We start from the raw sequence: 23528 nt of genomic DNA, 5'->3' as shown, positions 1-23528 counted from the left end.
TTTCAGAAGGTAGCGAGTACCTATTCTTTAAAAATCAGGCTTCTTTCCAACGGCAATTTAGGCATCCCAAAGTGCTAGTCATTTTGGAATATTTTAGACTAGGGGTTCTGATCCAGGAAATACTTACTCGTGTGGGTACAGTGACATGAGCAGTCCATTGAACTTAATTACTCAGGTGAGTAAAATTAGATGCATGGATGTTTGCAGGATCAAACCCTAGGTAGTACATTTTTGAAACACAACACAGATAAAAGTACGGCAGCATGTTAAACACCCTCTATCTTTTTTGTGCAGTGCTCTTATCCCTGACTGCCAGACCCAATAAACTCTAGCAGTGCTCTGAATATTCGACTTGTTCTAAAGGCGTTGTCCATCTTGCTGCATAAACCCCCTCCCAGCTCTCTCCTTCGGCTGTGTGGGTGGGTGTCCGTGCAGAGAAACGGAGCCCCAGCGAGCACTCAATCTCGTCTGTGGGGTGAGACGAAGCCAAGTTATGGCAGAGCTGTAAACCGCTGGACTTTGAACAAGTGCTGGGGGGACGGGTTTCCTCCCCCTCTGAGCCGCTTGGGGATTGCGTCAGTGCTGGGAGGAGGATTCTGGAGCTCAATGAACTTTTAAAATAATTTAAAAAAAAAAACCACCCTACGCCCACCTCTGCCCCTCAAAGGTTGGGTTGGAAATGGGCTCCAGCTGCTGCCCTGTGCCAGGGGTTAATCACCTTCTCCCCAGCCCGGCTCCGCACCGCCAGGGCCGTGGCAGGAGTACAGAGCTGGCTGCTGCGCCGCGGACCTGGCTCCGCTGCGTGTGATATTTAAACCCCGCTCTGTGCAGCAGCCGGTAGCAGAGCAAAGCTGAGCTCCGGCGGCAGAGCAGCCGCCAAGGATCCAGCGCCGCGCGTGTGCGCGGTGTGCGGGGAGCAGGCAGGAGGTCGCTCGGCAGCCCCGGCGCACGGGGTGGGGGACTGAGGGAGCCTAACCTCCGGCGGCTGGGAGAGGAGTGGGGGAGGCCATGCCCGGCACTGGGGGCTCCTGGCGGCCGAGCCCAGCTGCTGCTGCTGCTGCAGCGGGGAGGCTGAGCTGCTCCTGAGGCGGAGGAGGTGCTGGAAGGGAAGGGGACATGCAGCACTCAGCCGCCGGCTGCTGCGGCGCTTTCACTGCCCGGGTAAGTGGGGTGGAGGGTGGGGGGGTGTTGGCCGGTCACTGTGGTGGGGGGAGCTGCCCAGAGCCTTCCCGCAGAGCGGGGGAGGGGCGAGCCCAAAGTTTAGCGAGGCGGGGGGGGGAGATGGGAGGGTTGGAGGATGGGGAGTTTGGGGGGAGATGGGAGCAGGGGTAGGCTCAGGAGCAGGGGGGGGTCAGGGTGGAGAAGGAAATGGAAGCAGTTGTGGGGTGAAGGGAGGGGCTAGGAGGTCTGCCAACCCTCCAGAATTGTCCTGGAGTCTCCAGGAATTAAAGATTAATCTTTAATTAAAGAATATGTCCTGTTGAAACCTCCCGGAATATATCGAACCAGAATTGGCAACCCTAAGGGGCAGATGAGATATAGGGGTAGGGTGATGGCAGATGGGCTGGAGGTGGGGGCTGGCAAGTAGGTCAGACTGTGTAGGTGGGGAGCAGCCTGGGCACTTGGCCCCAGCCTAGCAGGGGGCAAGAAGAGATACTGACCTTCCTCCTTCATCAGGGCACTGCTGCTGCCCAAGGACTGGGGATCTTGTGGCCCGTGGGGTAGGGGTCTGGGGCTGCGGGCTCTCTGCACAGCTGGAGGGCACCTGGCTAGTGCTGCTGGGTGCGGGCGGAGTGTGGTTAGCTGCACTTGGCAGTGATGGGACACAATCCAATCTGCCCTTGATATGGCCTGGCAGGGCTTTTATAAAAGCCCAGGGTCCTCAGTGATTAAAACTTGCACTGGAAGGGGGCTGCACAGCGTGCAGGTCTGTGCCCTCAACATGGAGAATGGCTGGGGAGGCAGCAAGCCGGGGCAGTTTGTTTGCGCTGTATTTATCTAAAGATTCCATGTTTAAACCTTCCCTGGTTTGGGATGAAGTACCAGATGCTGGGAGGTATCTCTGCAAGAAACAGTCGTTTGTAAAACAGCTAATGCCTTGGCACTTAGTTTTTCATTTAATAATTTCACATGTGCTTCGGGGTTTAAAAAAACCCACCTTGCATTGAAAATCTTATTTTTCTGTATACTAGAATATAAAATCTTTAGTCACCGAATAGATTTGTCTCTGTATGCTTTTTTTATTTTTTTTATGACTCTTTTTTGTGTGTGGCATATTGGCTCTATATTCATTCATTCTTCCCTTGTGGTATTTCCAAATCTCCCCTCAGCTGCAGTAAATATGAATTTTTAAAAATTTATTCTTAAAAATCAGCCTAAAGTTGTACTTAATAAATATGCAAATATTGGTATATTTAGGGGAGAAATAATACTCGTCCTCTCTGTTAGTTTGTTCCTGGGGCAGAAGTGAATGTGCTGTAGAAAAATGTTTATTATAATGGACTTCAGTGGACAGGGAGCGAAATAAAACTCCAACCTTATATGAGGACTAGCTCATATCAAAGAATCTTAGTGTGAGTTCTTTATATTGTAGCTCTACTGAATACTAATATGGAATAATGTTGTATTTAACAGTAAAGCACTTCTTACAAAAAATGTAACTGAATGTTAGAATCACAGGAAATTTTTATTTAAAATAAAGGTTAGTGTGTGGAGAAAGATTTCCCCTTATTAAATGCTTAGCAGTTTGAGCCCTGGGTGCACTGCTCACCAACAGAACAAAAGTAATTCAGAACAATCTGTTTAAATATGTAATTTAATATTCTTATAAGCATTTGGAGCTGTGACAGTGTCCTGGCTCTCTAAGGAAATGTTTTCACAGAGAGGTCAGATACAGAGTAATCAATCAGTTCTCATCCTCAAAGTAAACCCGCACAAAACTTTCAAAAGCCGAGCCTGGGAGCTTAAATTCATAACTTTGCTAGACACTAAAAATCATGGTCTTAATAAAGAGGGGATTTATGGTTTATTACAACAATCTGTAACCCACTAATCCCCCTATTTGTCCTTTGGCTACAGGTGTGTTAGTGGGCCACTTCACCTTGAGTGGTCCCTTAGAATACATGCTAACGACTTACGCTAAACCAGGGGTCGGCAACCTTTCAGATTTGGTGTGCCAAGTCTTCATTTATTCACTCTAATTTAAGGTTTCGCGTGCCGGTAATACATTTTAACGTTTTTAGAAGGTCTCTTACTATAAGTCTATAATATATAACTAAACTATTGTTGTATGTAAAGTAAATAAGGTTTCTAAAATGTTTAAGAAGCTTCATTTAAAATTTAAATTAAAATTCAGAGCCCCCGCCGACCGGTGGCCAGAACCCAGGCAGTGTGAGTGCCACTGAAAATCAGCTCACGTGCCGCCTTCGGCATCCGTGCCATAGGTTGCCTACCCCTGCGCTAAACTATCTGTTCAACCTTATATTTAGCTGTGACACTCTGAGTTCCTTTCCCAGACCTCTGTGTAACTCAAACGCTTGTCTTTCTCATGAACAGAAGTTGGTCCAATAAAAGAGATTACCTCACCTACCTTGTCTCTCTAAGGAAATGTTAGACATTTAGTCATAGTTAGGGTGACCAGATGTCCCGATTTTATAGGGATAGTCCCGATTTTTGGGTCTTTTTCTTATGTAGGCTTCTATAACCCCATCCCGATTTTTCACACTTGCTGTCTGGTCACCCTAGCCATAGTTCATGCATGTGCTATTGATGTAACCTTCAACAGTCAAGGTTAGCCCTAGGTTTGGGCTTTGGCTTTTTGGGTCCTCTTTTAAATTTAAATTTGTGACTCTTTGAAAAAATATTTAGAAAATGTTAATCTTTTCTTTTTAAAAAAAAGTAGTATGTGTTGTGAGATTACAGCAAAAATCACGATTTAGTAGGACTTTTTTTTCTGCGAGCCTATTTGAATGCAAAGAAGAATCCTCCCTGTCCAAGTGTAAAATGCAATTTTATATGTAGGCGATATAACTTGCAAAACGTGGTCTTAAATAAAAATTATAGCTGATTGAAGGCATCAGTGGGAAAGAGTTGTTATGCATGAATGCAAGGATCTGCAATAGTGGTCCAAGAGTTAATAGAACAGAGGTACAGTAGAAGCCATTTAATTGGTAAACTGATAAACATGCTTATTTAGTTGGGATGGCTGCTAGGGAATGGATCCCACACAGTGCATTTCCATGCCTCTAAACACTGCATAAATGGTACACCTAAGTCTGCTTAAATAACACAGCTGGTGTTGGCTCCAGACATATTCAGATCAGTTATCAAGTGTGAATTGCTGTTTGCTAGCATATTTTCCCCATTGTGCAGCTACCCTTTGTTCCTTACATGCTGTTTCCCTGTTTATGGCTGCTAAATGAGTCAAACATGCCTTAGCGGCTTTTTTTAAATTACTGTTTTGCATTATGCTCATTTTTAAATCAATCTAATAAATAAAAGTGAATTTGAGATGCAGTTATTTTATAAGTATGCTTCTAGTTATATGTCAAATTAATGGCATCATAAGCTCAAAGAATAGTTGAAATGTTACTGTTTATTTTTTCATAACAAAATAATTTGTTGTGTGTTGTGTATTATGTCTTTGGCAGTACAACATAAGCCAGATTCTGTTCTTAGTTGTGTTGCGGGTAAATCCAGATTTGTTTTTGTTTTTTTTTGTATTCTTTGTTTTTACTTTAAGGGAGTTACATGAGTGTAATAAGAACGGGGAGTACTTCTGGTACCTTAGAGACTAACACATTTATTTGAGCATAAGCTTTGCTCAAATAAATGCGTTAGCCTGTAAGGTGCCACAAGTACTCCTCGTTCTTTTAGCTGATACAGACTAAGACGGCTACCACTCTGAAACCTGTCACTAGTGTAATAGGAGTATTCATGCTAGGGACAGGTGAAGTATTTCCCCACTGTCTCTAAGGCTGGTTCCAGTTGCACCATTGGTAACTGCATAGAGCAGAGGTGGGCAAACTACGGCCTGGGGGCTGCATCCAGCCCTTCAGATGTTTTAATCCGTCCCTCAAGCTCCCACCAGGGAGTGGGGTCCAGGGCTTGCGCTGCTTCAGACGGGGAGCAAGGTTGGGGGTTTGCCCCACTCCGCACGTGCCGTGGCTCTGCCCGGCTCCTGGAAGCAGCGGCATGTCCCCCCTCCAGCTCCTACGCCTAGGGGCAGTCAAGGGGCTCTGCACACTCCTCCCCCAAGTGCCGCCCCTGCAGCTCCCATTGGCCTGGAATCATGGCCAATGGGGGCTGCAGGGGCAGCACCTGTGGATGGGGCAGGGCGTAGAGCCGTCTGGCCATGCCTCCACATAGGAGACGGAGGGGGCACATGTTTCTGCTTCCGGAAGCTGCTTGAGGTAAGCACTGCCCAGAGCCTGCACCCCAATCCCTTCCGTGCCGCAGCCCTGATCCCCCTCCCACCCTCCAAACCCCTCGGTCCCAGCCTGGAGCACCCCCCTGCACCCCTAACCCCTCATCCCCAGCCCAGACCACGCACCCCGAGTTGGAGCTCTCATCTTCCCACCTCACCCCACCCCTAGCCCGGAGCCCCCTCCTGCACCCTGAACTCATTTCTGGCCCCACTCTGGAGCCTGCACCGCCAACTGGAGCCTTCACCCCCCCCGCACCCCAACCCCCAATTTCATGAGCATTCATGGCCCGCCATACCCAGATGTGGCCCTCGGGCAAAAAAGTTTGCCCATCCCTGGCATAGAGAATGCTAGGTGCATATAGCCCAGCATTATTCACTACAGGTTTCAGCATAGTAGCTGTTAGACTTGTGCAAAGCGATTTTAATCAACGTGGTGTAAAAACCCCCAGCATTTTAAGTCAGGACTGCTGGGTTGATAATGGCGGTGGGGGAGACATTTTTTCAGAAATTTCCCTAGTGGAGGCATTCCTCAAGAGCAGAATTTGGATCTATGTCCGGTTAATAGAATAAACACGTTAAAAGGGCCCCTTCCCGTCAAGGTTTATAAATGTGATTTAGTGCATCTTCTCAACCTTTTTCTTTCTGAGCCCCCCTCTCCCCCCCCGCAACATGTGCCACAATAACTGGTTTTCTGCATGTAAAAGCCAGGACTGACATCAGGGGTAGCAAGCTGGGCAATTGCCAGGGGCCCCCCACAGAGCTACATTGCTCTGGCTTAAGCTTCAGCCTGGGTAGTGGGACGCAGGGCCCTGGGCTTCAGTCCTATGTGGTGGAGCTTCAACTTTCTACTCTGGGCCTCAGTGAGTCTAATGCTGGCCCTGCTTGGTGGCCCCCCTGAAACCTGCTCGTGGCCCCTCAGGGGGCCCCGGACTCCTGGTTGAGAACCACTGACTTTAGTGGTAACATTCTGCATTACCACACAGGAGAACTGAGTTTGCCTGTAATCTTGCTCCCCAACTGGCAGGATCTTAAGAACAAGGGAGGCATCTGTATCCAATTCAGCCTATGAGGGAGGGAGTGATTTGTTACAGCAAATAGGGTGGTGGTGGGGGGAGAACATTCTTCTTCTTTTCTTTTTTTTCCCCTCCGGGCCTCTCTGTGTTGGAGATGCTCACAGCTCAGTTAGCTGTCTCTTCTGAAAGAAAAATGTCTAGTGTTTTAATGGTACTTGCATATAAACAGGGCTGATCAAACTTTGCTACATTTGGATGGGTAATTTAGGAGAAACTAAGAGGCACACCTAATTTCATAAGAAACAGCACAGATTAGAGCTGTCCCCATCTATTACATGGGAATGTGGCCTGCAGCAGCTACAGGTCTCAGCACATAAAGAACCAGATCACCTGGGCCACTGAAATAAAAATGCATCATTACACATAGATGCACCATATTAACAATGAAGGTAGATATGGCAGATGAAGGCAGACATTGTAAAATTCTGTAAGCCCCTCTTTGGCCAACATTGATACACACAGTAAACCAAGCCTCAAAACAGGAATGAAAGAGAATTTTAATAACTACTTTGCCTTTGACATATTGTTTCTTTCACTAAGTTCACTAATAACTGAAGAGACGTTCTCAACTGTGACACTTTGCAAAGTATTGTCACAACTCATAGACTACATCTGACCACTATGAATGTGAAATACTTCTGCTGCCATTTCATAAGCTACTTAAAGCTGTTAATTAGATTTCACAGCAAATGTGGAGTAAGCAGTGGCCTATCTGTCTTGTATGAATACACACATTTCAGAAAATAGAGGGTTATTTTGTAAATTATGTTAATTTTTTACCCAGTTATGAATATGAGTTTGACATAATTGTATACTTTGAGTTGGTTCCAGGGGGTCTCTATGAGGAATTCTTATCCTGATAACAACAGGGTCATAACATCTGAGAATACTTTAAAAATCTGAAGCAGAGAGGGGCAAAGATTAAATTAATTATTTTAGTAGAGGTTGCCTGCTGAACTTAACATGCAATATTTTTCCTATTTTCTTGGAGATAACGGTAACTTAACTGTAAATACATTTTTGTGACTAGAAAAGTTATGGAGACACCTCTGTATAGGATGTTTCTTCAATGTCCCAAAATATACTAAGAATTTAATAGGAAGACGTAGTCCCTGGCCCAAAGGGCTTATTGTCTTATTTTAGAGGTGATGCAATGAATTAAGGTAATAAATAGTAGAGAGGGAATGGGCAGGGGAGCGGAGAAGGGAAAAGGGTGCAACAGTGAGGTCATATAGTTATTCCCATGCATTTGTTTTAATGAAGAAATAAAATGCAAAATACACTCGTGCATAAATCCCATATCCAGTTGAGGGGGGGAAGGGAAGCATTGTCAGATATATCAGTAATAGACAGCCTTCAGTTGACTAGTCCCAAGCAAAAAATTAAATGATCTCTTGTAAATCCCATGTCTTCAGAAAAACGCTGGCTATGTAATGGGAATAGACAGATCATCAGTTTTGTGGGGTTTTGTTAATACACATGTCTGTTTATCAGAATTTTTGTGTGTCTTCAGGAGGGAATATCTCTACTAATGTGCAACTTCCAACCTTTTGATTCCTCCTCCCAAGTGAACAGCTCTAGGATCTGCCTCTATCACTGCTCTTGACTTTCCCAAGTAGTACTTGCACTGTGAAACTGGCATGATTCTTTCCTGTTTCACTGCTGCAGGCAGAATTCTGAACATGAGCAATGAAAACTGACAAGACTGGTCAGTGTGCACTCTGTCATAGCTTAGCAAAGCTCTGGGCAGAGCAGAGGTACAAGAGCAGTCAGCTTGCAGTTTTAGGAAGACTTTTTTCCCCCCATAACCACACGGGCTAGAATTTGTTCTTTTAAATAAAATCTTAGATTCTGCAGAAATTGATGTAATTCACCCATGAATCGTAAAGAAACTTGCTGGGGTGAATAATTAGGTTGACTTTTCAAGCCTGGTCTATGTATATGAATTGGGTAATAGCCCTTGCTAAATATTGTACCATTGTACAGCTAGATATCTGCTAGTTTAAAAATAAGAATCTTGTGCTCCTTCCCTCCCCATGAGTGTAGAAACTGTGTGTAATTTCTCAGACCAGTGGTTTTGTCATGGCTTAAGAACAGTCTTAATCAAGGTTTATCCCAAGAAACAAATTCTGGTAGCGATGATCTGATGATATTGGTATGAAATAATCTACTGGGGGAGGGAAAATTTCTAACTTGCTTTATGGATAGAACATTAAGCTTCTTTCATTGTGCTGGGCTTTTTCTACTCAGCCACTTCTGGTCTTTACAAAAGGCAGATAGTTTCCCATGTGTCACTTTTAATGGATTTCCACTGCACTATGTGAACTCACTGGCACAAGTCCAGAGAAAGCCAGTACATAGGGAATTAATCAAAAATTGACTCATTGATCACTTGATGGGATGAAATAATTAGCTCTTAATATTCTCTTTATAGTTTCTTATGGGTACATTGACTTCTATTAGCAAAAGAAAATTCCTTTAGGCCAAAAGATTATCAACCAGCATTGAAATTTAAGAAATGTCTCAATGTTCGTTCATCTAGGGCATGCCCCTGCTTGCTTAGAAATCAATAGGAGCTGTGCTGTTGTTTCCTGTGGGAGCAGGAGCAGGGTCTTAGGGACTGATGCTGCAAACAGTTTACCTCTGGGCATAATCCTTACTGCCATGAGTAGTTCTAGGCAATAGGACAATTCTCAATGTGTCTTGTGATAAGAGTGTGCAGGGCTGCAATTTAAATTGTAAATAAAGAACATGCTTATTTATTACTTTAACAGAAAATCAACAACAGCAACAAATTTCTGTAAATCCTCCATATCCATTTTGAAATAACATGACTGCCACCCACAAAGCCAGGAAGTTCAGAGTTGGTGCTGAAACACTAGCCCGAAATCATTCCACCATTTCTAGGCCCATGCAGCCAAATTCAGCCCTGGTATAAAGGGACATGCTTTCTAACTGAAATCTATGAGTGGGGGCGGCTCCAGGCCCCAGCACACCAAGTGCGTGCTTGGGGCGGCGTGCCGTGGGGGGCGCTCTGCCGGTCACCGGGAGGGCGGCAGGTGGCTCCGGTAGACCTCCCGAAGGCGTGCCTGCGGAGGATCCGCTGGTCCCGCGGCTTCGGTGGAGCATCCGCAGGCACGCCTGCGGGAGGTCCACCAGAGCCGCGGGACCAGCGGACCCTCCGCAGCCACGTCTGCGGGAGGTCCACTGGAGCCGCGGGACTGGCGACCGGCAGAGCGCCCCCCGCGGCGTGCCACCGTGCTTGGGGCAGAGAAATGGCTAGAGCCGCCCCGTCTATGAGTTGCAGCAACTTACGCTAGATCTGAATTTGGCTTGTAATTTATGTCCATTGTGACTTCACAAGACAAACATACTGTTCACTCAACAGGTTTTACCACAATCTTGGTAAAAATCTCTATTTAGATACATTGTTCCTTTAAAGGTGATTTTTTTTGACTCAGTAAATAAAATTATATCAGTCAAAAGTACTCAGAGGGCCTTAAATTTACATTATGGATAAGTACCCTGCACTATTGTAGCTCACAGATCCAGTACTCCTAGTATATTGTTTTAATTTCTGATTAGTTGTATCTGGCTACATTTTTTTTAAATCATTTTGTTAAAAAAAAAATGTTTCTTTCCCTGCTGGGTTCCTTTAACTTTTTGCCAACTTTCAGCACTCAACAAAATGTCTCAAAAAATTTAGATAAACTCTTGCAAATTGTAAGTGTTTCTACTTCTAACAGGATGAAAAACTGCATGTACTTTGTTTCTCATTTAGGGGGCTTAGGGTATTTTAGCCTTTTAAAAAGATTTGTGGATTTAGCCTTTTAAAAAGAACCTCCTTGTTCATTTGAAAAATTTTGATAAATGGGAACATTTTTTATTTATTGTTTTTGCATAAATGCTTACCTGCTTTCCCTCTCCCCATGTTAGATCTGCAAGTAAAGAGGAAATAGAAGACATTAACCAAACAGTTTGGAGAGAACGCAAAATCAGCACAATATGGCACAGCCTAGCATTGTTCTTGGATTATTCATAATGACTGTTTTATCAATGCTGGATGGAAGTTCAGCTTTCCTATTAAATCAGCGTCTGAAGGGAAGATTTCAAAGGGACCGCAGAAACATCCGTCCAAACATCATTCTCGTTCTTACTGACGATCAGGATGTAGAACTTGGTAAGAGCCAAACAGAGTATTTTAGCTCACAGATATGGCATTGCTTTTGCTTGGGCCTAGAGTCTGCTCTCAGACACTCTAGTGTAAATGAACATTTTGACCAGTGCAGCAGAGAACAGAATCTAATCCCTAACCTGCAAATGAATTTTTTTCTGTGTGAAATGTATAATAGAAGGAACAAGTGGTAAAATATTGTAAAAACTTATATCTGTACATGTAAAATATTTTCTAGTAATATACTAACTCACTGACAGCAAATGTAACATCTATAAGATTTGATACGTTCTGTCTCTGGGGTTATATCCTGCTTTGGTAGGAAAACAAAACTTTGATTTTTAATGTTTATTTTCAATTTGCTTATTAATGTTATGTGCACAAGCTGGGAAGTTGCACACAAAGATGGTAGGTTTAGATACATAACTGGCTTTTCATGTAATTTCCCAATTTCCTTGTGAAACTGTAGTATTTGAAGCACAATTGTTTTTTCATCTCTAAATTCCATTATTTAATAGTATTCCAAGAAATTAAAACTCTTTTAGGGTTTTTTCTCATGAAGATAAGTATTTGATTACTGCCAAGATCATTTAGGATCAGAAGATTCTACCTGCTTATCCAGCTCTGATCATCTGTTCCACTAGTTGAAGTTGTAATTGTTGAGGAAAGAAGATTAAGCAAAGAAAGTTTGTTTAATCTTAATGATTTGACATAACGATTAAATTGAGAAGCTTGCTGAAAAATTAACCTATATCTTTGCAGAATGTTGTGTATAGTGAGAAGCAATTACCAGAAAGCAGTTTTATATGAGTAGTTTTTTAGGTACATTTATAAATGGATTTATGAAGCCCATGTCTGTTTAAAAGTTGAGGGGATAGAATCTGTTTTGTTTCTTTTGAGTGCTGTTAAAGCAAATTTCCAGTACAGTAGATGAGAAAACAAATTGTGGGGGGAAAGGTGGAGCATTGTAGTAAAATGAAGGAACTTTGATTTATGCAGGGACAGCTGCTGTTCTAAACCAAAAGTGTATGATGACATCATGACAAAGCTTTTATAGATACTTTCTTTTTATCAGTGTTTCTGCATGTCATAAGCTATATCCCAATTGTCACTTGGTTCAAAAGGTAACTAGAAAGTTTTCTGGTGTAACAGGATAAGAAATAAAACGTTAGTTTAAGTGAGGCAGGTTCCAAAGGTTTTGTTTGTTTGTTTGTTTGTTTTTTGGAGTGATGGTTATGTTTTTCACAATTAGACAGACCAGTTTCAATAATGCATATCCAAAAAAGCCAAGTACATTATCTCACAGTCTCATGTGACCAAAATCCAGAGGGTGGTCCTAAAAAATTTATCACTTTCTATTTTATGCCCGCCTGCCTGTCTCTGATGCAATTGTTAATGTCCTCTGGGCAGTATACTTCTTTTCTCAGGTAATCTGATGTCTCTTTCCAATTTCAAGCACACTGGGCATCTGTCCACACAAATTAGGGTCCGGCTGGAGAAAATGCATTTGATGAAGCTGAGATTTGATATTATCATATTCCAATTAATGGCTTCATGAGACCAGATGTTTGTTTGAGATCATTTTTTATTCTTAAATTGGCCAACTTTATCTATCCAAACTGCTGTTTATGAGTATTGGAGTTAATGCATTCAGGAACATGGAAACAAGATGTCAGTTGCAGTTTGGTCTACAGATAGCAAATGCAAGCTAACAAAAATTTGGAAATGTTTAGAGGTGCAGTTTAGAAAACTGAGCACAGCGAAGATTACCAGTATTTCTGAGGAAATTCAGAAGGAAGCTGTGTTTTTGGTGGGCAGAGCTGGCATGTGATTTCATTTTGTTTTTCTGCAGAGATTGTTTTGTGGCTATTTCTGATGTGAAAGGAGAGAGGATACAATATCAGGCTCAAACAGCCTTCCCCTTAGGTTAAAATAAGGTGTGTTTAACAATATAGCAGTAACAGGTGTGGTTTGCCAAAAGGAGATGCAGAGCATTCAGGAAAGGGGCTTAACTTCCCTTTTATTTGTTCTGCTGTTAATCATACTTTTTGCTCAGGAAACCAAACCCTAACCATGGATTGAAACAAGGGAGGGTCTGATGAAAAGACTGCACGATCCTTGGGTCACAGGAGTTGGAATGTGCTGTGCTGGATATAAATGAGAGAAGATAACTGCTTTCTTGTGACCTCTCAGAAGACCGAGGAGGCGTTTAGTCAACTATTGGAACAGGCATGCTTAGTGGCTTGTCTTCCTAATTATGAGAATTGTACTGAGTAGTGAACAAGTTGGTATATGGGTAAGAAGAGGCGAAATATACTGGTGGTAGAAAAGGCTTAAATTACACCCAGAGATTAATTTTCCAATTAGATTAATGAGAATCCAAGCTGTCCTAGTGCTGATGTCCAATGCATTATAAATCCCAGGATCTCCAGTTTAATTTGGACTGAGGTTTGAATATCATATTACTGTAGTTACAATAGGTCAGTGGTTCTCAACCTGTAGACCGCTTATGGCCCAATCAGCACACAGCTGCAGCTCCCATGATATCCTCAGGGCCATAAATGGGGTGGGGCAGGAGGGGCACCCGCTGGGATGCAGAGCCCGTGGGAGGAGTGCAAAAATCAAGCCCCCCTGGCAGGATGAGGCCCAGTGACGTCAGCCCCCCCTCCTCCCCCAGCAGGATTGGGCCAAGCAGCATCAGCAGGAGGCCAGGGTGATTAGCACCTCCCACCCTGCAGGATCATGGATCCAGTGACCTCCATTGGAGCAGACTCCCTGGCACTAGGACTGCAGCAGCAGGCAGGCAGGCAGGGCAGGTTGCACAGCTCAGCTACCTGCAGTGGAGATTGGAAGCCAGCAGATGTGGGGAGAGGTGCAGGGGCTATGGGGAGGGGAGTGCAGCCGGTGCATGGGGGACAGAATCTAGTTGGGTGGCTGGGGGCAGTGCTTGGATGGGGAGCTAGGTACTGGGGCACAGTCCCTGGATGGGGGGTTGAATGCTTGGAGGGGCAGTCCTTGGGGGGGCTGGGGACAGTTGCTGGGATAGGCTGGGGGGCAGTCCCTGGGGTGGGGGAGGACTCGATGCTGGAGGAGCCAGTCCTGGGTGGGGAGGAGTGGGGTTCTGATCTGGACAGAGTACCCTGTCTCTGCAGGACAAACACCATGAGCAACACGTAATGCACGCTGGAAGATGCTAAGCCTCCCCAAACCTCATGCTGCTTGGAGCGAGGCCCAATGGCAGATTTTGGGGCCCTGGAAAAATCTCCCCCCACCCTGGCCCCAGGGCTGAAGGAGTTCTCACTTTCCGGGGCGCAGAGCCGCCAGGGGTGGGAAGGAACAACCAGCAGGAGGCTCGGGGAGGGGGAACAGGGGTGGAACTGCAGGGGAAAGGGCAGAATGGGGAGGGGCCATGGGCAGAACAGGGGAGAGGTTCCGGGCTCACAGCTCCAGCCAGGACCAAGAGCTCCACCTTGGTCCTGGCTGAGAGCTCGACCCCTTGGTCCTGAGGCTGAGCTCTCAGTCCCTTCCCGCCCCCAGCTGGGGCCATGGGGGTGGGGCCTTGGCCAGAAGAGGCAGGGCAGGAGGCTAGCCTCATGAAGAGGAAGCTTCACCTGCTGCCCATGGCAGGCACGTGTGCCAACCCAGTGTTGGGGTGGTCTGGATGCTGGGAGGGACAGTCCCTGGGGGGTTGGGTGACGGGAGGACATTCCCTGGCTGGGGGACAGTCTGGGGAGAGACTTGGGGGCAGTCCCTGGGTGCAGGTGCTGTGTGCATGGGGGACAGTCCCTGGCTGCGGGGCTGGGTGCATGGGGGGGCTGAGTGCATGGGGGGGACATTCCCTGGCTGTGGGGCACCCCACACCAGGCAGGCCTCCCCATCTTTGTAGGCAGGCTCCACAGCCATGTTCTCCTAGTGCTCAGCCCAACTGTGCTGCCAGCAGCAGCACGGAAGTGACGGTGGCAATATACCATACCATGACACCCTTACAGTAAATTAATTGTAACAGTAATATTTTGATTTATTTTGCTAATTTAAAATGCTCTTGGTAGACATTTGCCAGTGTTGAAATGAAAGGTACTATATCGATATGAATCATATTGCTGCCATATAACACATACTAAACCTTATGTTTTGTAGATGTTTAATTGGCAAATAAAAAAAAAAAACTTAAAAAAAAAAAAAAAAATAAAAAAATTACATATCATCAAATCCAATCCATTATGACAAGACACAGACAATATATACAATAGACATCATCAGGTTTCATGTTGGAGTGGAGCTGGAGCTAGCTGGGGCTAATTTGAGTAGTTGAGTTAGTTCAAAAGTTTTCTTCAATCTGCTGCAAACTGGCACCATACAAACTGTACATTGTTTCTGTCAATAATGGGTTTTAGGTTCTTCATTTTGGATTTGGGATTTCAGATTTGTTTTGACAGTGAGTTGATTTGACACAAATCTGAAGGGTGGTGGAAAAGGGTTGGTGAATTGTAAGAAAAAATGACTCAATCTGAAGGAGAATTTCCATGAATTTCTATTTCTAGTTTCATCTTTTAATTTTAAAATGGCATTAGATTTTGATTTTAGATTTCTTTTTGTTTTTTAAGAAAAATAATGTTTTGTTTTTGTCAATTTCAGCTAATCAGAACTCATTCTCATTCATTAATTTCTTCATGTAAGAGAAGGTAGGACTGTACTGACTCCCTGTCTGTAAAATATATAACACATACATATACTAAAAAAAAAAAAAAAAAAGAAATCTTTTTTTTTACAAAATAAAGAAAAATAGAGAAGTTTTGTACTTTGGACAGCATTCCTCTCCTCTTCAAAGCCTCTAACTTCAGTTACAATTATAACAGCCAGTTTTACTGAGTGTGAGCTCGAAAATTGCAAATGTTAGCACTGCTCTGTCTTATGAGCTAATTCAAAAATAAATAAAGCAGGCTGAAGGAATGTTTTGTCATTCCACTATTAAAATACAATTTTAACAGGCTGAAGGAATGTTTTGTCATTCTATTATTAAAATACAATTTTAACAACCCCTTTAAATGACAGAGGCATCTGTGCATAAATAACTCTACATGTTAAGTCTCCCCTTGGGGACAGTAACCTTCTTTAATAAAACTGCTGCAATGACAAGACCCTATATATCAACAGTCTTTAATACAAAAACATATGATCTAATCTGCTTCCCCAGCTTGAGAAATAATGCAGAGTGACAGATCAGTGGAGGCAAAAACCAAGCATACCCTTCCATGCAATCTTAAATAGGCCAGCTTTAAATATTTTAGAACAACACTGAGCCAGCCAACCAAAACTTATTTTCTTCATCCTGCCTCCAACACAAACTTGGTGACATTAAAGGAAAATAGAAATTATATTCTTCTATGGCAGAACATCACTTGTGTGTTACAGTGATTGGAATCTCTGTAAACCATCTTCTCTCGAGTGGGAAAACCTTCCGGGATTTCATTAGTTAGATTCTGATGTGCTAAGAGACGTTATGCTTTGAAGTGTCAACATTTTATTCAGAAAAAAGGTCTGTTACAAGTCTAAAATCATAGATAATAAAGTTGCCTTATCTGTAACGGTGTGCTTTTTGGAGAACTAAGAAAATCTATGGTGAAAGATTTGCTGAGAGTAATCTGTTTGATGCATTCAGCTGTCCAGTAGACAAAGAGAAGCATAAAAGGTATATAGTACTAGGCTGAAGTTCTGTTTGGACTTCATGTAACATCAGCTGCAACAATTTGTTTTGCTTGATCTCTCTTCAGAGTTTATTCTACTGCTGATGTCACTGTTTAGACTAATATTATAATGTGGAAAATTCACAGACAAACTCTCTACAGACTGAGTGAGGTCTTGACATTGAGGAAACACTACAAAACTGTGCAAGCTCTGTGGCAGACACTGAGAAGTCACTCCTTTTTACAACTCTGTGTACTAATAATTATCCCCTACCATCTGAGAATGAAGCTTTCGCTGCACTATGTGTCAGAGAGCTCCTTATCTTCTCCTCCACTGTAAATGGAGGACAGACGAGATCAAATGGTCAGAACAGAGATGCAGACATCCCAGGTACCTAGACGCATACATATTAAGATGACAACTGTAGGGATCTTCAGTAGCACAATTTAACATTCAGAGTAGATAGTGGTCTTATGATGAGCCCTGCAACATCTTTCAGGGATATAATGACTCTGAGAAATTCATATCACAGAAGGGCTCTATTATCCATCCAAAGATTGAGGAAAAAGTGCAAAGGAAGTATATATGGCATGGCCGATAGAAGCACTAGATCCCAGGAGTGTGCATGTACGACACTTATCAAAAGTTCTTCAAATATTGCTGCATGGCAGGGCATATTAAGAAAGAGGACTTTGTTGTACTGAAACAATAACTGAGCAGGCTGTAACAGGTATAGAAAAGACAGGTAGTTATAAGAGATTCAAACACACAAACGCAGGTTTTTTTGTGCATACTACTGCACATGTTTTTGCACACACATTTTGCCATGCCTTAAAAATATGCCTCACTGCATACTGTTTCCCACACATCCCCTGCTTGCTTGTATTTATTAAATATTCACACTATGACTGGACCTTCTTCTGGAGACTTGTCTGAGTACATTCACTATTACATACCCATAGCAAAGTTTATCTCTGTGTTCACATTTGCAAAATATATGATCACAGCACAAATACAAAGCATTAGTCATACAAGCATTCAAATATTAGTCCATGAGAAACTACTTTCCTGTGCTCTGATAGTGGGATCCAGTCAAGTCTCTCCAGCTAACCAATAATGGTGTGTAATGTTAAAGATAAGATTTCCCTTTAGGTGTTAAAATACATTAACATCTTTAAAAGATATAAATATTGAAAAGGGAAATATAAAAATCTTGTATGTGAATTTAAATGATTGTCTGCAGGAGCAGAATTTATTGTGAATTCTTCAGTGTAAGCCAATAGTAGAAACTTGCTCAACATAAATAAATAACTTTAGCAGCTGTTTGAAGATCTAATATTGAATGTTTCATTAACTAGCATTTTATTGTCAGAGATCATGCAATTAATATAAGTTTTTGGCAGCTACACTTGTTAAAGAGCTTGAATTAATCTCCAAGTGACTTCATCTGTTTTGTAGCTAAATTTGAGAGCTACCTGTAGGTGGACATGTCTATTCAACCTCTGGAATGTTAATGAATGTTCTCATAAACATTATGCTTGCTTTCTATTTCTATTTCCATCTTACATACTATTTCCCCCCAATTTTCCCTCTTTGTGCTTCTTTCTTTTAAAAGCTGCTAACAGATCACCTCTCTCTATGTAGGAAAACTGCCAAGCACATTGTCCTCTTGTGCCAGATTTGTACTTATTCAATAGGACATAGATCAACAAGTTACTCAGATCTCACTAACATGAATGAAGTACAGTAACTCCTCACTTAAAGTCATCCCGGTTAATGTTGTTTTGTTGTTACATTGCTGATCAATTAGAGAACACGATTGTTTAGGAGCAGAACATGGGGCCGCGGCTTCCAGGAGCCAGCATTCCTTCTAGATCAAGTATAGTCCAAGCAGCAGCAGTACAAGTTTTCCCCATCAATATGCTTTAATTCTAATCTAGAGGGACCACATTTATGAGTCAGAGGGAAACTCATTCTCCATGTCTTTTCAATCCTTGATTTCTCTGCACAGAGAGACAATGAGTGCCAATTGTGATGGTGGCTTCTTTGAAGTGGATGCCTCCCCACCAAGAACTGGGTTGAGTCCAGAAGAATGTCACCCAGGAAACAGGGTAGCCATTGATAACAGTGGCTTTTGGTCATTGTTGACCTTGGTTGTATTTGAACCACTGAAGGAAGGAATGAGAGCAGCAGAGTAAGGACAATTGACTTCAAAAAAGCAGACTTTAACAAACTCAGAGAACTGGTAGGTAAGGTCCCATGAGAACAAGATCTAAGGGAAAAAAGAGTTCAGGAGAGTTGACAGTTTCTTAAAGAGACTATATAAAAGGCAAAAATGCAAACTATCCTGACATGAAGGAAAGATTGGAAGAAGAGGAAGAGTCCAATATGGCTCCATCAGGAGTTCTTTAATGACCTGAAAATCAAAAAGGATTCCTACCAAAAAGTGGAAACATGGATGAATTGCTAAGGAGGAATACAAAAGAATAGCTCAAGAATATAGGGACAAAATCAGAAAGACTAAAGCATAAAATGAGTTACCCCCTAGGAAGGAACATACAAGGTAAGAAGAAAAGGTTCTTTAAATACATTAGGAGCAAGAGAAAGACAAAGGGGAGTGTAGGTCCTCTACTTAGCAGAAAAGGAGAGCTAATAAGTGATGACATCAAGAATGCTGAGGTGTTTAATATCCGGTTTGCTTCAGTCTTCTTCAGTAAAAAGGTTAATTGTGGCCAGATGCTTAACACAATTAATATTAACAACAAGGGGAAAGGAGTGCAAGCCAAAATAGGGCAATAGCAGGTTAAAGATCATTTAGCTAAGTTAGATGTATTCAATGTGGCAGGACCTGCTGAAATTCATCCTAGGGTATTTAAGGAACTAGCTGAAGCAATCTCAGAACCATTAGCAATTATCTTTGAGACCTCGTGGAGGGCAGGTAAAGTCCTAGAGGACTGGAGAAGGGGAAACAGTACCAGTCTTTAAAAAGGGGAACAAATTGGATCTGGGGAACTATAGACCAGTCAGCCTAACTTTGATACCTGGAGAAATACTGGAACAAGTTATTAAACAATCAGTTTGTAAGCACCTAGAGGATAATAGGGTTATAAGAAATCGCCAGCATGGATTTGTCAAGAACAAATCATGCCAAACCAACCTATTTTCCTTCTTTGACAGGATTACAGGCTTAGTGGATGGGGGGAAGCCGTAGATATGATGTATCTTGATTTTAGTATGGCTTTTGATACAGTTCCACATGATATTCTCATAAGCAAACTAGGGAAATGCAGACTAGATGAAATTACTATAAGATGGCTGCATAACTGGTTGAAGGAATATACTCAAAAAGTAGTTTATCAATGGTTCAGAGTCAGACTGGTAGGGCGTATCGAATGGTGCCCCGCAGCGATTGGCCCTGGGTCTGATACTGTTCACTAATCCACGTCATTAATGAAATTATTGAAGTGGAGAGTATGCTGATAAAATTTGCAGATGACACCAAGCTGGGTGGGGTAGCAAGCACTTTGGATGAGATGACTGGAATACAAAATGTCCTTGACAAATTGGAGAATTGGTCTGAAATCAACAATACGAAATTCAATTTTACGTGCAAAGTACTTCACTTGGGAAGGAAAAATTGAATGAATGACTACAAATGGGGAAAACTGGCTAGGTGGTAGTGCTGCTGAAAAGGGTATAGATTACTGCGGATCACAAATTGAATATGAGTCAACAATATGGTGCAGTTGTGAAAAAGGTTATCATCATTCAGAGGTGCATTAACAGGAGTGTCATGTAAGACACCGGAGGCAGTTGTCCCATTTTAGTGAACATTGGTGAGACCTCACCTGAAGTTCTGTGTTCAGTTCTGGGCACCACATTTTAGGAAAGATGTGAACAAATTGGAGAGAGTGCAGTAGAGAGAAATAAAAATGATCAAAAATTTAGAAAAACTGACTTATGAGAAAAGGTTAAAAAAAACTGAGCATGATTTAGTCTCTAGAAAAGACTGATAGTCTTCAAAATATTAAAGGGCTGCTATAAAGAAGACTGTGATCAGTTGTTCTCCATGTTCACTGAAGGTAGGATAAGAAGTAATTGGCTTAATCTTCAGCAAGGGAGATTTAGGTTAGGTATTAGGAAAACCTTTCTAACTATAAGGATAGTTAAACTCTGGAATAGGCTTCCAAGGGAGGTTGTGGATTCCCCATAATTAAGTACATAAGAACGCCCATACTGGGTCAGACCAAAGTATCCTGTCATCCAACAGTGGCCAATTCCAGGTGCCCTAGAGGGAATGGACAGAACAGGTAATCATCAAGTGATCCGTCCCATTGCCCATTCCCAGCTTCTAGCAAACAGAGGCTAGGGACACCATCCTTGTTCATCCTGGCTAATAGCCATTGATGGACCTATCCTCCATGAACTTATCTAGTTCTTTTTTGGAGGTCTTTAAGAACAGATTGAACGAACACCTGCCAGGGATGGTCTAGGTCTATTTGGTCTTGCCTCAGTACAAGGGGCTGGATTTGATGACCTCTCAAGGTCCCTTCCAGCCCTACATTTATAATCTTCTAGTAAGAATCTGTAATCTGTAATATTGTATTCAGAAATCTTGCATTCCTTATTGGGCTTGTTTTGTCTAATAGATGTCCTTGTCCACTTGCAATTTGTTTTCTCCTCCTCTGCCTGACACTGGTAGACTTAGCATGTGAGCTTGTGGCTTGTTCTTTTAACTGAAAACAAGAAAAACCTTTTGTAAGCTGCTGATGGTTTTCTTCTTTTAGGTTCTATGCAAGTGATGAATAAGACGAGGCGGATCATGGAACAGGGAGGTGCTCACTTCATCAATGCCTTTGTGACAACCCCAATGTGCTGCCCATCCCGCTCCTCTATTCTCACGGGGAAATATGTTCACAACCACAACACCTACACTAACAATGAGAACTGCTCCTCTCCATCCTGGCAAGCTCAGCATGAAATACGCACATTTGCAATATACCTGAATAACACAGGATACAGGACAGGTAAGACCCATGCACCAAACCATCTCTCCAGCTGCTGACTTGTGAACAAAAAAACACAAACCAGGCACAGACCTCGCAGCAAATAGAAAATCCAGTGTCCTATCTCCTAGTTTATTCTTGTAAAGGGCCACAGGAGCAGCATATCTTGTTGGCATGGAACTGAACCCAGGGCATGACATACCACTTACAGCACTTATATACTGTGCTGGTAAATTATACTTTGATGCTCCTAAGGTGGATAAGGCAGAACCTTCAGTGAAGAGGAAAGAAACTGGGAGAGTGCCAGGGCCTAGACGGAGAGAAGATGGAGTTCCTCTTAAAACAGATAAATTAGTTTAGTAAAACTAGGGAAAGAAGAGAAGAAACGTCACCTTGGTCAGTGTGTGTGGGTTGGGTTGGGTTGGGCTGGGGTGGGGTGATTGGTTACTATGGAGATGATTTCCCAAATAGAGGATTAAAAAAAAAAATTGAGCTGAGGAATAGGTAGCAGGAGCAGATGAAGTCTTGAGAAACAAAAGATCCTGTTTGCATGCAAATGCCTCTGAGTAATAAAGAGTCTAAGAAGAGGAATTCAGAACATATGAGATGCTGCCTCAAGCCCATTTCTTTCTGGTGTCCACAAACCCTGCAGTGCAAGACCTTGCCCATTACTTTGAGTTTACTAGCACTGAGCTGCTCATTAGCACCTTGTAGGTCAGGAAGCATTTCATACAAAACCCTAGGCCTGCATACATTAACAAAGCTCTTTGGGGCAGGGACTGTCATTTACCGTATGTTTGTATAGTACCTAGCACAGTAGATTCTTGATCTGGTTGATGCTGCTAGGCACTTCTGCAATATTAATGTTAAATAGTAGCCATAATATTTTCTTCGGTGCTCAGACAGCAGGGAGTGGTTTTCAAACAAACTGGGTATTTCCTTGCTTTGTTTTGCTCAGATAAAGGCTTGAATGAGTCTTGAAATCGAGGAAGTGTGTCTGCCTAATTACTTGATAGAATTTCCTTTCATTTATCACTCCTGGTATTAACATCTATGACCCTACAAAATGCACATGATGCTGAGGTCATGTTTTCCTCTTTATAATGCATTTGTCCTTTGTTTGCTGCTATTTGATCATTGTAATTGTTGTTGTAATATTCAATGTCCAAATCATGAATACTTGCTGTTCTTATTGACTTCAGTAAGAGTCACAGATGTTCATCTCTCAGGATTTGGACTCAAATTTAAATAGGAAGTTCAAGTAAAAATAGTCAGTTTTAATATATAGTAAACCTAGACACAATTTTCAAGCTGTCCCAGTTTCAAGCTGTCCCCTGATACAAGCCAAATGTATTGTCACATCTGTTGACATGCAAAACATACCACTTTTGTGAATGTAAATAGAACAACTGTGTGACTGACTTTCTGGTACGAATGAAATCCCCATTCATACAGACGAATGCAGGGTTTTGTTCATAGGAGCAAATTTGACAGTGGCCACTAACGAAGGCTGGCTGAAACTCTAGACCATGCTGTTCATTTATGATTCCTGGCTTTAATTTACTGATAAGGAGGGTGTATCTGCTGTGTGTGGCAGTGCATTTTACCTGCTTCTTCCAGAGATCTTATCAGATTTACCTGCTTCCCTAACTCATCTCAAGGATTCACATTTTAGAAGATTTGCTATCACACTCATTATCTCACATTTCAAGAAGAAGCTGCTTAGGAGGGTATTTTCAGCTGTGACAAGTAACATTTCACTGCTGAAATGTGAGGTCCTCTTTGAAAATGGCTGCAGCCCTGAACAAAGTCCCTGATTCAGGAAAGGCTCCCTATTAAAGAAACCATGTAAGCACATGCATAAATCTCATTGAAGTCAAAGACAGTGAGACTGATTTGCTCTGAGACTATATGATGGTTTCGTTTCATGTTAGTCTTTTCCTTTGAGGGGGGACCATATGGTCTCCTACATTCACTTTCAAATGGGGAGATTTGAAACTTTAAGGGGGAGGTTTTATTTTAAATCTTTATTTATTTATTTGTTTATTTATTTAGTTCCTTTTAGCTCACAGTCCAGTTACTTTCTCTTTTCTTTATCATTTCTTCCCTCCTTTCTCTTGTTAACCCTCTTCTCTCCTTTACCTTCCTTCATTTCCTTGCCTCTC

The 23528-nt window shown here is 42.6% G+C and overlaps 1 protein-coding gene across 8 annotated transcripts in view; it reads left to right on the top strand.

Moving 5' to 3' along the window:
- SULF2 (sulfatase 2) overlaps positions 1–23528 on the top strand; it is a 241725-nt gene that overhangs the window by 143075 nt on the left and 75122 nt on the right. For 7 of the 8 annotated variants that reach the window (XM_039498878.1, XM_039498875.1, XM_039498881.1 and 4 more), the window contains 2 exons: positions 10435–10678; positions 21145–21384. In XM_039498878.1, the coding sequence (XP_039354812.1) occupies positions 10504–10678; positions 21145–21384 (415 nt within the window). In that variant the 5' untranslated portion in view covers positions 10435–10503. Of the gene's footprint in view, positions 1–669; positions 1162–10434; positions 10679–21144; positions 21385–23528 lie in introns of those variants that run through there. The other variant, XM_039498880.1, reaches the window with a different exon arrangement.

Source organism: Mauremys reevesii, linkage group 13 (genome assembly GCF_016161935.1).
Source record: "Mauremys reevesii isolate NIE-2019 linkage group 13, ASM1616193v1, whole genome shotgun sequence".
Classification (NCBI taxonomy): domain Eukaryota; kingdom Metazoa; phylum Chordata; order Testudines; family Geoemydidae; genus Mauremys; species Mauremys reevesii.
This window is presented reverse-complemented; position numbering and strand designations above follow the sequence as displayed.